At 33.4% G+C, this 16,229-nt stretch overlaps 3 protein-coding genes across 3 annotated transcripts; 1 reads left to right on the forward strand and 2 right to left on the reverse strand.

Moving 5' to 3' along the window:
* The first annotated feature begins 659 nt into the window (after nt 1-659).
* Nucleotides 660-3,006, forward strand: LOC137812291 (very-long-chain 3-oxoacyl-CoA reductase-like protein At1g24470). Its single transcript, XM_068614219.1, has 3 exons — nt 660-1,327; nt 2,393-2,462; nt 2,657-3,006. The coding sequence occupies exons 1-3, from the start codon at nt 693-695 to the stop codon at nt 2,927-2,929; spliced, it is 978 nt and encodes a 325-aa protein (XP_068470320.1). The 5' UTR covers nt 660-692; the 3' UTR covers nt 2,930-3,006.
* A 1,598-nt stretch (nt 3,007-4,604) lies between these two features.
* Nucleotides 4,605-5,664, reverse strand: LOC137812292 (uncharacterized). The gene has a single exon (XM_068614220.1). It carries the CDS (start codon nt 5,606-5,608, stop codon nt 4,850-4,852), a length of 759 nt encoding a protein of 252 aa, XP_068470321.1. The 5' UTR covers nt 5,609-5,664; the 3' UTR covers nt 4,605-4,849.
* Nucleotides 5,665-7,252: 1,588 nt separating this feature from the next.
* LOC137812293 (actin-related protein 3-like) lies at nt 7,253-14,502 on the reverse strand. Its single transcript, XM_068614221.1, has 9 exons — nt 13,765-14,502; nt 13,111-13,570; nt 12,597-12,743; nt 12,089-12,181; nt 11,740-11,859; nt 11,003-11,113; nt 10,620-10,745; nt 10,184-10,282; nt 7,253-7,753 (listed from the first exon to the last, which is right to left on the reverse strand). The coding sequence occupies exons 1-9, from the start codon at nt 13,812-13,814 to the stop codon at nt 7,673-7,675; spliced, it is 1,287 nt and encodes a 428-aa protein (XP_068470322.1). The 5' UTR covers nt 13,815-14,502; the 3' UTR covers nt 7,253-7,672.
* Between the last annotated feature and the right edge of the window lie 1,727 nt (nt 14,503-16,229).

Raw genomic sequence — 16,229 nt, forward strand, 5'->3', positions numbered from 1 at the left:
GTTATTTTATTATTTTACGTGCAAAACAAACTTTATTGCTCTTCTTAAAATAATATGGATTCTTTTGAATTGTGGATAACCTTAAAATCAGTACCCCTCATGCATTCTTAATAGGTAAAATCCTAAATAAGTCTAAATCTATCCAGTATCCAAATTCTTAATTAACTAATTACCAGAGTAGCTATTAAACATAATTATGTCTACAAAATAGATGGATTTGATTAATAATGACATTTGTATTTAATATACTTATAAATTTTTGAGTTTTTTTTATATATAAGGAATTAATTAATACAAAATTATTAAATTTGGCGTGAAATTGAGGGTGGGGTGAAAGAGGCATGTCTAATCCCGAGGTATAAGAGAAATGAAAATATAATATTAGTGAAAGCAAAAAAGTAAAGATGGATTTGTCCGAAGAAAATGATTGGAAAGTAAGTAAACATTCGAAAAAACAAAAAGATTGGTTGTGTTGTGGGTCTACAGCTGTACGACTCACGTCACTCGTTTGATCAAACACATGAAGAGGAAGAGTGGTTTGTTAGGTGCAGGAATTGTTATTGGTTTCGCATGCATTAATTAAAACCTCAACCTCCATGCATGTGACTATCATGCTAGCAACTGCCACAATATTTAAGGGCATGGTGTTGTGCAAATATAGGAAAATGCCATAACAAAAACTAAGCAAGAAAATGGTTATAGCAGAATGTAACAGAGTTGATCACTGTGTCCTCATAATCTCATGCCTCGGTTTAATCGTCACGCTCCGCCTCCTCCTCTCCCTCTCCACCTGGATCTTCCGAACCTGCTTCCGATCCGAGAAGAACCTCATCCGAACCTACGGTTCCTGGGCTCTGGTCACCGGAGCCACCGACGGCATCGGCAAGGCTTTCGCCTGCCAGCTGGCACAGCGAGGGCTCAACCTCATCCTCGTGAGCAGAACCTTGCAGAAGCTGGAAGCTGTTGCGCGTGAAATCAAGGCGAAGCATCCAAACGCGCGCGTGAAGGTGGTGGAGATAGACTTCGCGAGCGGGGATCTGTCGGAGGGTCTGCAGCGCGTGGAGGAGGCGAGTGAGGGGTTGGATGTTGGCGTGTTGGTGAACAACGTGGGGATGACGTATCCGCATGCGATGTTTTTCGACGAAGTCGAGGAAAGTGTGTGGAGGAAGATCGTTAGAGTGAACGTGGAAGGAACAACGAAAGTAACGAAATGTGTTCTGCGTGGGATGTTGGAAAGGAGAAAGGGAGCCATCGTTAACATTGGCTCCGGTGCTGCACTCGTTCTTCCTTCTCATCCTCTCTTCACTGTCTATGCTGCCACCAAGGCGTAAGCTTTCTCTTTCTCTTCTTTTCTTTCTCTCTATTCAAATCTTTTTCACAACTCAATTTTTCTTTTCTTCTTATTTTTCTTTCAGATTATATAAACGGTATTTAACTTACTAACCAAAATTTCACAAATGTTCTTCACTACGACCCACTAGCTCTCCTTTAACTGACACACCAACTATCACATCAGCACTTAACAATATTCCAACAGCAGTTAGGCATCCAAATAAATGACTCGTACATATAAAAAAAATGACTATTAAAATATAGTAAAATTGTATTAAAATTCTAATACTATATTTTGGTACGAAATCTTACCTATTATTTTCTTTAAAAAAATTTAAGAGTTTATATATATATATATATATATATATATTTTATAAATTTGTATTAATAATATAAATTATCTTAAATACTAATAATTTTACAGTTTATAAAAGTTTTAAATCACTATAATGATTAATTAATTTTAGTCTTTAAATTACTCTCTATTTAATAATTTTAAATTTGTTTAGGGTATAATTTAAATTTTTTTTTGAAGAGTATGGATTGGAATATAAAAGTGCCGACTATTTTATTTTACAGGTTAAAAATTTTATTTGAACATAATTTTATTATTTAAATAGAATTAAAATAATATTTGATGATTAAAGAATTAGCATAAAATTAAAAAATTAACTATCAAAACAACTACTTTATTGAATTAATTCACAATCGCTCTAAAATCATGCTTTAGCCAGCTAGTTTCACTTTAATCATGATCCCAGTATTATACGTTGAGTTGTTTTCTAAATTTCAAAATTACCTTACGATGTATTAATTATTTTCTATATTCATTAAATATTTAAATTAAAACATATTTTAATTATTGATTTACTTATATTTAGAAGACAATAATTATCATATATTGTCAATATAAACTTTTTAATTCATATAATCTGCATGATAATTATTATAAAATATAGGCTTGTGATTTTTGATATTTATTATTTGTTCTAAATATAAATATTAAGTTTAAAATATAAATATACATATACGAGAACTAAGGCATTTATAAAGCATGCAGTTACGTGGATCAATTCTCAAGATCTCTGTACGTGGAGTATGGACAATATGGGATACATGTGCAATGTCAGGTACGAAGTTATTGAAATGTCTCCTTTTCCAGTTACTATCTTTGCAGTAATTTTCTTATAGATGTTCGTTTTGACTTTGTTAGTAAGTATGTGGTTATAGGGTAAACTTTGGTACAGTAGTGATGATGAATATGAAGGTTGTTGTTGTGGAGTAAATTAGTAGGACTAATTGTTAACAACATTAATGAGTGAAGGTACCACTGTACGTTGCAACAAATATGGTATCAAGGGTGGCTTGTATTCAGAGAGATTCGTTGTTTATACCTACAGCTGAGGCTTATGCAAGAGCTGCAATTGCTGAAATTGGGTTCCAAGCAACGTGCATACCTTATTGGGCTCACTCTTTTCAGGGCTTCTTAGCACACTTAATCCCTCACCCTCTGCTTGATTCCTGGCGATTATCCATCGGTATTCGCCGCCGGAACAATCAAAACCAATCCTCATTCACTTCAACTTTATCTCCATGAAATATCTTTTTTATTTTCTCAAAAACATATATACAAATATATACGTTATGTTATCTACCTTAACTGTTTCAGATTTATCTCTCTTTGCTGCTTATCATTTATATTGGGCTCCTGGGCTTGCTTTTCACACCTCTCCATTACCTTCTTCACACCCCTTGCTGATCCCATGTTGGGCTTTCTGGATTGAGTATTGCGCTGGCCCACCTGACTCAGAAACGTGGGTCGTTGAGAGATCCGTTGTCTTCCCCAAGTCACAGTGATTTTTGTTCGTGTATCTCTTCTTTCTCTGACCACAATTATAACTACCGAAGCTAATTATTATTTTTTTATAAAATTAATCTTCTTTTAAAGATTTTATTTTCTTACGATATAACCTGTTAGGGTTAAAACAACATATTTTAGATTTCTCTATACTTAAAACTCTCACATTATTTAAGAGTTAATGTGAATTTATTTGATAAATATGATCAATATAAAGACAAAATGGTGATAAAATCATCATTATTTAAACGAATCAAATGTAAATATTAATCAACAACATTGTTTTTAACGAATTTGAGGTGAGTACCACTATAAAAAAAATTAAAATCCTCTTTTAATAATAGTATCAAAATCATTATTATTTAAATCATCGTTGAAACCTAGGTTTTTAACAACTATGAAACCATCGTCGAATATAATATCATAATATGTATAGATCCATTTGTGTATTTGTGTATTGTATAAATGTATATCATATATGATGGTTAGATGAGAACCTTGAACCTATAGCATATGTATAGAAACCTTGCGTTTTCATTACAACTATCCATTTCTTTTATATATTTTTATGATTACCTCAATTTAACCATACGTATGTACCAAAAATCTTGCACATCCCACAATGAACATTATATATAGTCATCACTATTATTTATAATCAGAACACAAATTGTAGTTTAATTGTATAAAAAATATATATAATATTCTTATTACTAAACACCCTACTTTAAAGTGAAGAATAATTATCCTTAAAATAATGGCTACTAACCTTAAAACCATTGTTATATAAATTAAGCAAAATATAAATATAAGGATATAGTGCTAAAAAAAGTAGGAGGTTTATATTATCGAATAAATTGAATTTGAAACAACATTATATACGAAATATAGTTTAGAGATGTGGTTTTTCGTTGTGGTCAATATGATAACACATAAAATATAATTGGTAAGAAGGAAAATATTATTATTGATCTTATAAAATTTACAGCATGGCATGGCTATATATCAAAGTCAAGAGTTTAAATTTTTCTTTTTGAGAATGGTTCATGAATATTTTGTAAAAAATTAGTTATTTGGTTATATTTGACTTGAAAGGAAGTATACTATGTAACTTTAAATAGCATATGAATATGTCCATTTTACTTCATAAACTACTTCATGCTTGATTGAAGTAACTCAAATAAAAGAATATGACATTTCAATTCGTAATTAAAATATATAATTAAATTTGTGATCTACTTTTATTTTTATTGTTAGTAAGTACAACTTACTAGGCTCACTGCACATCACATGTTAGTTCTTTTATTATCAAATATAATTAATTTAATCTAGAAATAAATCATTTTTAAATGCATTATTCAACTAATTAAGTAATATTTTGAATAAATAAGATAATTACTTAAAACTTTTTAAATGAATCTAATTCAAACCATTTCATGTTGAATTGGATGAAAGTTAAACTTTCAATAAAAACAATTACACATAGAAATGAAAATCCTCTAAAAAAATGAATTCCTATTAACTCACTAGATACACAAACATCCCATCTTCTACTCAAGATCCATCGAAAATCAGCAAAATAATAGTTTAATTTAAAAAAATAATAATAATTTGGGATGAATTAAGTAGAAAAGTAAAAGTATTAATCTTTGTATTAGGTTAACCTAAAGTGTTCTTACGAAAGGCAACCTCTGTGTCCAAACCAAAACCATCAACGGCACGAACGTGAACCAAAGCGGAGTGGTTGAAGAGCGTGAGGAGGGGGTCCACGCTGTAGAGGTCGTTGGCGGAGTACTTATCGGCGCGCCGCGACAGCGCCACGTGCAACACACACACGCCGTTGGGCTTCAACGTTCGTTCGATCTCGCCCACGAAGCGTTCCGGGTAGAGCGCGTGGTCGAAGACGTTCGAGAATTCGAAGTCGAACGTGCCGTTATCAAACGGTTGGTTGTGAAAGTCGCCCTTAACCACGAGGGGAGGGTAGGGAACGAGGTCCATTCCGATGGAGTCGCTAACGCCGACGCGCCTTAGCGCCTCCACTTCTTGCCCCACGCGCGCGCCTACGCAAAGCGCCTTCGAGCCCTTCTGGAGAAGCTTCTTTTCCTTGAGGTCCTCGAAGAAGCGCGCAAAAACCGGGATCTTGCGGTCCCAGTCGCGCGTGGTCCATATTTTCCGGAGGCGCGGGTTGAGGGTTTTGTTGAGCTGGCGCTGGATGTAGGCGTCGTAGGAAGAGTAACCGGGTCGAATTCTGAGGTTGTCATTGCCGGTGGTGGCGATGCTGACGTGGCGGTAGTGTTGTTGCGGAGAGAGGAGTAGGAGGATGAGGAAGAGGAAGAAGGGGAGGGAGAGGAGGAGGGAGACGATAAAACATCTTAGGATGAATGGTTTTGTGAGTGTAATGTTCATTCCCACATGCATGTCGTGCTAATGGAACGTGTTCTTCCTCATGCTTAATCTTGCTTTTGCTTTTTAGGTCTATGCATGCATGGGACGTAACTTTTTGTGATTTTTTGGATAAGATGAAAGCTTAATTTTGAAGAAAGAGAGAAAGAGAGAGTCAAATAAAGGATTATAGATAAGCCATTTATGCTTTATAGTTGCTAAAGATAAGTTCTATTTCACCATCTACTCTATAGGATATATAGCATTCTTCTAATTTCTGTTTAGATTTGGAATAGAGTTAAGCTTTGTTCTTTATAATCATTTTAGAGATTATAAAACATTATTTTCTGCAAAGGATTTAAATGTTTTTTATAGAATAAATTTATTCTTAATAAATATTATGCACAGAAACATAAAGAAAGAGAAAAGGGAAGAAAGAAATTAAAATAAAATGAGAATTTAATTTAAATTTAAATACATATTATATGATCAATATAACTTTTATATATCTAATTTAAAATGAAATTTAATTGATTGATAATGTAAATAGTTTTACTATATACATGAAACATAAATTTAATAAAATAATTAAACCGATTTAAGTTAAAATACGACATCCTTTGTTTTAGGACTGGTTCGATTTGTTATTATATTTTGATAATATGCATATATTAGAACGTAAATCCATTTTCATTCCGTTGTTGATTTTTGAATTCAAATCAAATCGTTGAATTGAGTGGATAAATGTATTGAAATGTTGTTAATTTGGTTAAGTTGTTGATTTTGCAGAACTTTGGTTGTGTTTTTTTCTCAACACAATGGAGGAAAGTGGATAAATGCATTAAACTTGGAGCATATTCAATGATAAATATAATGACAGTTTTTCAAAATTAAAATTATTAAAATCTCATTTTCCATTTACTATGTTACAAAATAGATTACATAATTTTGGTTAAATTTTTACTGAAAATAATTTTTTAAAGCATTGATTGAGAAATAATTACTCATGATTGTCATAAAAAATAATACAAGAAGAACCATAATAAAAAATAATACAAGAAGAACCATACTTAGAAAGCATAAGTTGTACAGTATGAAGATCAAACATCTATGAGCAAAACTCAAAATATGATTTTTTTTTTAATTTTATACTTAAAATTTTAAGATAATAAATTTGTAAAAAAAATTATATAATTTATAGAAGCTCTTTTATATAACATTTCTAAATTTTTACTTTTAGCTCACCTATAAACTAATAACATAATGGGTTAAATGCACTGACCAAACAGCTAAAGCAAGTTTTGTCACTCATAACAATGATTGGTCCCCAACTACTTACAAGTATTAAATCCAATATTGAATCATTCCTCCCCAACTCCAATCAATAATTGGTACAAACATTCTATAACATAAAAGACATAGTTTTCGTATTATCTTTCTTTGAATTGAAAATAATTACATTGAATTATAAAATAAGAATATTGTTAAATGGCATATTTAGAGCTTACTTGATATGCATAACAGGATAAGAGAATTAATAAAGATTAAAGTTGATACATATTTACCCTTTCATGTGTTTGATACACAAAATAATAGAACTAAATAACATTAATATTATTCTATCATGTATTGAGATGGACCAATGTGATATGATAAAATAAGAAGAGGATAATAAGATAGTTAAGAGAATTTGTTTTACTAATTACTAAAATAGTGTGTAAAATGTGCATCCAAAATACAAAATAGAGAACATTCAGAATGTTTGAGATAATGGGGGGTGTTTTACTTAGAATACAAGAATGATAAAGTACTAAAAGAAGAGAATTTTGTAAATTTGATCAAATATCACTTTCTATGTAGCCATTAACATCTTGACCTGCTGTATTAACCATGTGAAACTGACTGCCTAGGAAGACTGCTGGAATAAAAAACAAATGCATATTTTCAATGACTATATATATTTTACACTCACTCCTGCCACACCACGAATACGGGTGGGAAGAAAGACCAGGAGGTGGAATTGAGGGATCAAAATAACAGGATATCCATTCAACTGTTTATCAAGTAACTGCATCCATGATCAACTAATTCCATGTTGCTTTAATACATCCCCTTGAAAACGGGATTTGTACGGCAAATGCTTGCTCCATACTCCTCATATTCTGCCTTCGTATGACAAGCCTGTTCATTGGAACATAAATAGTAATCTTGTTTTGTATAGAGTCATATCGGAAGGATTAAAGAAACAATAAGAAATTATGGATACTCTCACTACGAGAAAATTATTGCAAGAAAACTGAATACACATTGCCGTCCGCAAGGATGACAAACCAAAAAAAAAATAGTTTTACCCTGTTCAAGTTTCATAATTTTAAACTTAGCAAACATTAACACTATAACCATATTTTTTTTTACCAAAAATGCAATCATAGACTGTTTTAACTGGAAAAGCATACAAAATCCAGGTTATCAATGCCAAACAATAAGCAAGACAACCAACTACAGACGTGACAGTTAGGAGTTAGGAAATTAGTTTAAATGGTTACGATATTAATAGTTAGTTGAGGGGTTAATGAATTAAATAAATAGGAGAATGTAAGGGGAAAGGGCTCACTATATCTTGTATCATTAGAGAATTGAGTTTTACTCTTTATCATAGGAGAAACCATTGGAGGAGAGCTATTCTGTTATCTTCTGTCCTTTTTGAAATCAAGAAATATCATCTTCCTTCTTCTATTTTCTAATTTGAGTTCCTACCAAATTGGTTTGACCCACCCACAAATTTGACCAGATTGAGAAAACCCCATATCCAAATTTTGGAAAGAAATGGATAATTCATAAGGCTCTTGAAGGAAGGGACCACCAAGCTACTTGTGTTCAAGCAATTGGTAAAGACGAAAAACAAAACCAGAACACAGCAATGAACAAAATAAGTTGAGTGTTCAATGGAACTCTAGAAAAGATCTAATTAATCAGCTTTTGGAGATCAAGAAGTTTCATGGAATCAAAGAGATTCACACACTTTTGAACAAACTCTCTACTATTAGCTGAATTTAATTGGAAACCAGAAAACTACGATAGAGCCTCGTAAGAGGTTCTCATGAAATTGTGATTTTCAATAAAATTTAACCACAGAATAGAGAGTCCATTTTTAGCATTTCTTGAAAAACTATGATGCAGTTGTTGATGAAGAAAGAAGGCATCGGGTATATGGGTAATGTTGTCATGGCAAGACATTTCTTCAGAGGAAGAATCAAACCACCTTTTGGGGAGATAGATCTTAAAGACCTAGTTGAGGGGGTGAAGTTGAGGAGCTGGGTGCCAAGAACCTGAAGCTGAGGATTTGCAGCAGAAAATGGAGGAACAAGGTGAGCAGGACAACATCAGTATGGAGGGGAGTTGGCCAGAATGTGATAAAGCACAGGCTAGTTCTTGGACAAGAAAGATAGAATTACCCACCCCTTAATGGAAGCACAAAACAGAAATAACTTGAAGGGTAGCAGTTTCAACTCAATGTGACGGTGACCCAGCAATTCTTGCAAGTAAAAATAAAGACATAAAGAAGGTTCAACAATCAAGAATCATGCCTCATGTGATGGAAAGAAACCAAAAATGAAGTAATATTAGCACGAAAAAAAAATTCAAAATAGTTATGGACAACGAAGAAGTTGATCCTTCACTGAAAAGGGAGAAACAAAAGGAAAACAGTAAAGAATATGGGCTGCGATGACTATTTTCAGGACAACCCTGTAAAAGGTGGAGTTGCAACCAGGCCTTCTCTTTCAAAACCCAAATGTCCAGAAAAAGCTTGTTACTGTAAGACATAAATTGGACCATAAAGGTGGATGGAACATCCATGGCGTAGGAATCTTGAAACTCACATGCTAGGTGAGCCTTTATCCTTATATATTGGTTGCATCTAAGGTTCATAGCACGACAATGGAGCCAAGGCAGGAGAGTCCAGAGGCAATTATGATGATTCAAGTTATACAGTCAACCTCATCACCACCACAACCAAAGCTGTTGGACCTGAGTTCACATGCAGTGGTGACTGGCTTCACAGTTGAGCCCTCGTGAATGGACATCATTGAGGTATCTCTTGCTTAAATAAACAATTAGGTTCTGGAGAATGGGAAAAGGGGGTAGATTTGAAATTCTTCAAAAGTGGATCCAAATTTTGACCAATGGGTCAAGCACCTCTTCTTTCTTCTATTTTCTAACAAGTTTCATATTTCTAAACTTGCCAAACAATACCATGAGGTGGAACCAAATCCATTTAACCTAGAAAAGCATACAAAACTCAAGATATCAATGCCAGACAAAAAGGCAAAGACAACCTACCATGGCTTTTCAAGAACAAATAACTATACATCTCAAGCCTACAAATCCATATATGCTATCGCAGAAATTGTAGTTGAAAATAGATTTTTTTCTGTTTTGGGGACATGGTACTTATCAGTCATAGCAAGGAAGAAAGTTAGTCACAGAAAGTAATTTCCGCCCCCCCGCCCCCCCTCTAATTACATAAGCACGTTATTAGTACACGAAATTAGTCATTATGGGATGCATTCACTGTACCTCCTAACCCCAAAAAAGATCAGAAATGCATACCGTAAAAAATTCAGGTGTTGATGCAAGTACTGATCCTCCAAACCAAACTGCAAATCTCTGGATTGGATGGCCGAGTACATTTACCTCCACTGGCTGTGACTGTAGGCAAAAAAGTAAAAGCATGACCAAAGCAATAAATATACAGCAGTCCAGCATGCCATAACTACACCGGTGTGACTAGTTTGTCCATGCAACTGTTGGGCCCTAGGGGATGTGAAGACCTTCTGAGCACAAATTACATAACCAAACCAATCAACAACCCACGCAACACTATTTTCAATACAAACAATTGGAACAAATGAATTTATGTAATTATTGATTGTTGATTGGTTTAGTCTGTACAACTTGGGCAAACAAGTTTCTCATGTGTGCGTGTGAGAGAGAGGGAGAGAAAATCATCAATTTAAAGAAGGTTTAAAGGTACCAATTAACTTACTTTTATCTCCCCGTTTAAGCGTGCTTCGGATAAAAGGACACGAGCATCCACTATTTTTTTAAGATCACGTTGCAACCTCCTATGAAAATCCTTGAACATGGTTGAACCTCCAGACAACACTATATTCTGAAATAAATAAAATAAGAAAGAAGTAAAGAGATCAATTGTCAACAACATGTAAGCTGAAGGGCTTGAAATTCGTATGATCAGAAATTAAATATCATGGCTGAATTGATATGGTATAATATAACTTAACACTAATGTACTCCATCTGGGTTAACAACAAAAAATGCCCCAAGCTAACATTGATTCGAAGTGGCAGTTCACTAGAATTTAAAGTGCTGTTGGGGCTTATTTATATGCATGTCAGTATGGTACTTCACCTTATATAAGGATCTCCTTGTGTCAATTGGTGCAGACTGAATACACTTGTCTATTACAACTGGCAAAGGAGTCGTAAAGTCATTGCCATATATCTCAGGACTGAAAAAAATCTGCAGAGGGAGAAAATAAATTAAATTAACTGGTCCTGTTGATAGAATGACCCCAACTAAGCCGATAGATTAGTTCATGATTTACACAAAGCCACTACTACATTTTCATGAATTCTTCAATAGTTGAATTGAAGGAGCTACCTCATGTGGAACCAATGGGCGTGACTAAATGACACCAAGATTCTTAGAGATAGAAACCACGATCTACATCTAAGGTTCAAATCCTTCAAATCTCAGCCAGGCTACACTGCCTGCACTTAAGCCTACCTTGCCCCTTCCCACACTACTTCTTGGACCTCTTTTAGAGCCCATAAAGGAAAAGGAAAATGAAAAAAAAAAAACCTAACTATCTAAAGAGAAAGACCATAAAGGAAAAGGAAAATAGAAAAAAAAAACTCTAAACATCTAAAGAAAAGGTTTGGATGAAGACAAAATGCGTAATATCACTTTAATATTTACCATTTTCCATTATAGGCCCCTCCGTTTCAGTTAGATATTAATGATAGGAAGTCAGGAACTAAACAAGTATATATTTATTTAATTCATAGTTCATGGAATAGGTTCAGGTATTCACAACAAAAAAACCATACTAAAACAGTTATATAAGGAGTGGCCATCAAACAAACCTCAGGACCAAGAAATCGTTCATAGCCAATATCACATGAATATGGTGCCCCTGTCTTTGGTTTAATGCCTCTCCAGTGCTTGATGTACTTGCCTGGTTCTTTGTCGTGCTTATTGAATTCCTGAGTGAAATTGAGCTAATGTTATGTAGGAAAACTAATGAGTTGAAAAGAAAACTTTGGTCACATCCTTTGATTCACAAAAGGAGCAAACTAATTAAACAGGACAATTTATCAACACTCAACATGCTAACGCCAGAGGCAACAAAACTAATGGCAAAGGCCCACAACAAACCCCTCATGATTCTGTCAAAGAACCAAGTATTGATGAACTAAAGAGAGTAAAGACAACCTTCACAATGTCAGAGCAGGTGTAGCAATACATTTCCTTTACTTTCCATGCCACTTCAAAAGAGTCTTCCGGTGGTACCTTCTCTCCTCTTTCCTGTATGAAGCAATGTCAACATAACAGTTCATGAATCTGCTTAGTAAAATGCAGATTGACAATTGAATACAGATTATTATTTATTACAATCTCAGTCAGTTGAACAAAATATTCTAGCTAAATACGCGAATAACTCTGGACTATTAAATTTTTTATTTATATTTCTTAACTATTAAAAATATAGCAATAATATCATGCATTCCACACTGTTCATCCAGATTAGCATAACATGATTGGTTTCACTAGCTAGTGTGAATGGTAATTTGTGAAAATGTTCAACATTAACAACAACCCCACTAGGTAAGGTCAGCTAACTAGACATTAATCAGAGGTTTAAAAAAATTCACAGATATTCGAATAAGAGAACAATACCAACATAATAACCTTTTAATTTTATACTACAGGGGTTACCCACCCGCATAAGCTGCTGAACAAAAAGAGTAACATCCTTTCCAGCAATAGGAATCGATTTGATGCTGCTACCAATAACGTAGCCATCTGCCACAGGTACAACATGAGTTGCCCCATCTCCAACATCCACTACAACTCCTGTCATCTCACACTAAGAAGAATATAAGATCAGCCTAAAAGGAAAATATTCCTAAAATTAGACAGATATAATGAAAAACAAAAATTCTTCAACATTTTATGTCAACACAATGAGGGGAACTGCTGAATTATCCTATGTGCTAGTTCATGATATTTATTCTACAGAGTGGTTAACTTTTGATTTCAAGTGAACACAACCAAATGCGTCAAATTGCAGGAGCCGGTGAAACATCCTGTGCATTTTGCGTTTAATAGCTACCAAGCAAACGGGGCATTTCATGCATCATACTTAATATGTAAAGCATTCAAGATTAAACATCCTGTTCCAATTCTATACGCAACATAATTCCCAATCTTTATCCAGTGTATCAATTACCAACCTTAGATGTTGTGTACCCAGCTGCAAGAGCAAGCACAGAATTCACAGCAATGTAAAGTCCAGGCACGTTAAAAGTCTCAAACATGATTTCCCCAGTATACTCGCGACTCTCAGGTGCGGTCAATGGACTCTCGGTCAAGAGGAAATAGTGATCCTCCGGATCACACCTCAAGTAGTTGAATATGCACTGCTGCCAGAAGCGCTCCATGGCATCCCAATTCTCAACCTGACCATGCCGAATCGGGTAGCTGAGATTGTAAGTGCTGCTAGATCGAGACTTGGAAAGTGCCTCATCCCCAATGAAGAAATCAAGATCTGCCAAAACCCCAGCATTGTGCTGGGCCGCCCAATTGCCTTTAGAAGAACCCCTGGATTGAGTCAGAAACGACTCATTAACTGCAACAACAGTCGGAACAATAAAGGATGGTTCAACATTACCAGCAAACCCCATCTTCGTATACCTGAAGAAAAATAAAACAGTTTCCAAATTCAGAGTAAACCATATCGGATGAATAAATTTTCCAGTCAATCCAAGTCAAAAGAACTAAAGAAAACATCAGTGGGGGCATTTTAACAAACACGTGGTGTCCAATAAAAAAACCACAACATGTAGCTAAAAGAGAAAGTGGGTGATAGAAAAGAAAGTAAAGGGTACCCGGAGCCATTATCGATTACTACAGCTGGTCGAGAAGTAGAGGGGTCCATGAGAGAGAGCGAAAAAGTGGCGGTGATATTGAAAGCTGAAGGTGGATCCGAGAGTGAATGTGAGGCAGAGGATCATGGTCGTGAAGAGGTGAATAAGGATGAAAAGGAAGGTAGTATAGGTGAGAGTAAAGATGACGTTGACGCAGACTTTGATCCGAAGTGAAAAAAGAGAAAAGAGAAATAGGAATGGTTGGTTATTGTGGATAAACCCATTTGAAGTGAAAACTGAAGTGTGAAGGTGGAAGTGCAGATGCAGGTCCCAGTTACTTCATCATCATCATCATCACCATTCTGTTGATTTCCCAAACATGCTTTCCTTGGCAATCAAACAACAACTCTTCCCTCTCTCTTTCTCTCTCTAGATTCTGTCTCTTTCTATTAGTATTAATTGTAATTAATTTGACGGCAGTAATTAGTAGCTTTGTATATGCAGAGCAAGAACTTGACGGCAACAACCTGAATTGTGGTTGAAAAGCGGTGAGATTTGAAGGGCCACTTGCAGGGACCTACCAGCACGAATAACATGTAAGTTCTTTCATTTCTTTCTTACACGCCAACCTTTTTCTTTCTTCCTCCTCCATCATCAATTCATCAACCTCCATTAAGAATACTTTCGCTATTTTTTAATTTACATAAATTTCAAACATGCTCTTTCTTTCCTTTAACCTTAAAAGTTTAAAAAAAAAAAAACAAGAACACAATAAATGGTTTGAATTTTAATAAAATAGTCATGATATTTTCTGTACCAAATTGTACATTTTTATCATTCCATTTTTTTTTTAAATTTTATCATCTAAAGTTTTTTCCACATGTTATTATTCTCTTTTTTCAACTTCTACAAAATTTATTTTAACTAATGGAAAAGCATCTCTATATATGTTAAGAAAAAAATAATATTAATAAAAATATGTTTCATTCTTTGGGTGGACTACACCCGCTTTTTATATATATATCAATTTTAACGTCGATTTTGATCACTCAATAATTTTATTTATTTTGTTACATCAATTACATTCACTACTTTAAAACTTTAAAGTATTATTAATCGATTTTAGTTCATTAAATTAATGTTATTAATATCTAATATGAAGGTAAATGTTAATTATGTAACTTCCATCATTTAGATGTGGATTTTTAGCTGACTCAAAGGAGACGCTAATAAATAACATTGTAGTATCCGCTTATTTCCTTTTACGTTTTTTTTTTCTTGTCTACCCTAATTTATTAGTTAACATATTTGTAGTACATAAAATATCTTGTTTTCGATTCTTTGGTTTTTTCTACGTTTCAAGATATCACATGCTTCTTTTGATACAATTGACTACCTTATTATTATTTTTATAAATTTAAAATTTATTAATATTTAAAATATTTTTTATTATTAATAAAAATTTATATAATTTCTAAATTAATATTTAATATTGGTTATTAATTATTTTAAATTAATCATTATAAAAAACTAATTTAAAATATAAAATATTTAATAGCTAAAATATTTATAATTAATGTTACATGCCACTTTAAAAAATAATTTATGATTTTTTATTAATAATAAACTAATTTAAATACCAATAATTTTTTAATTTATAAAATAATATAGTAATTAATTATTTTTTGTCTTTAGTAATTATTTGTTTAATATGAATATTTTTATTTTTTTAAAATATTTAGTAGGTAACTTCTCAATTAATATGTGATAGTGCTAGTTGATGTTGTCTCCTTAGGCTAACTCTAAGTTCAACAAAGCTCTAAGAATTGAGCTCTCAAATGTGTGGATATCAAATTCTCTAATAATTCATTCAGTGACTATTCAATTCAAATTTTCATGGTTAATAAAATAAAATGGCTTCCATTTCTTCTTTGAGGTGCAGACTTTGTGCTAAAGTTCATACCTCTCCAATTTAAAGTCCAAGGCTCGTTTCTATTTATTAGACAATACACACTAAAAATAGAGATCTGATGATAAAAACAATATCATGTCTGCAACTTTGTTTCAGTTAATAATTAAGACAGTATTTAATTCTTACTTTTCAAATTCTATTCTGTTCATAATTATTTGTTCTGAATTATTGTCCACATAAATTATGATGTTTAAAACTCAACATAACTAAACTAACTAAAAATAACAACAGTTGGTGTCACAAAATCAGCCCTAAATTGTAAGCCAGCCCTAGCAGCACATGTGCAAATATGCAAAGGTGTTACAATAATATTATTCGGACAACTAAGTAAGTTCTCAAAATTGCAGGCACCATGTAAATTCAACAGTAGTTATGTTGTGACAACAGAAAGGAAGTACATAGAAACTGGAACTGAATGAGATCTATGATGGGGAAAAGGGAAGGTACTATAACAGTTGCAGCAAATAGAAATTGGAAAGGAATGAATAAAGGAAGTGACAGTAAAAAAGAGAAA

The sequence above is a fragment of the Phaseolus vulgaris genome, chromosome 2, assembly GCF_000499845.2.
Source record: "Phaseolus vulgaris cultivar G19833 chromosome 2, P. vulgaris v2.0, whole genome shotgun sequence".
Taxonomy (NCBI): Eukaryota; Viridiplantae; Streptophyta; class Magnoliopsida; order Fabales; family Fabaceae; genus Phaseolus; species Phaseolus vulgaris.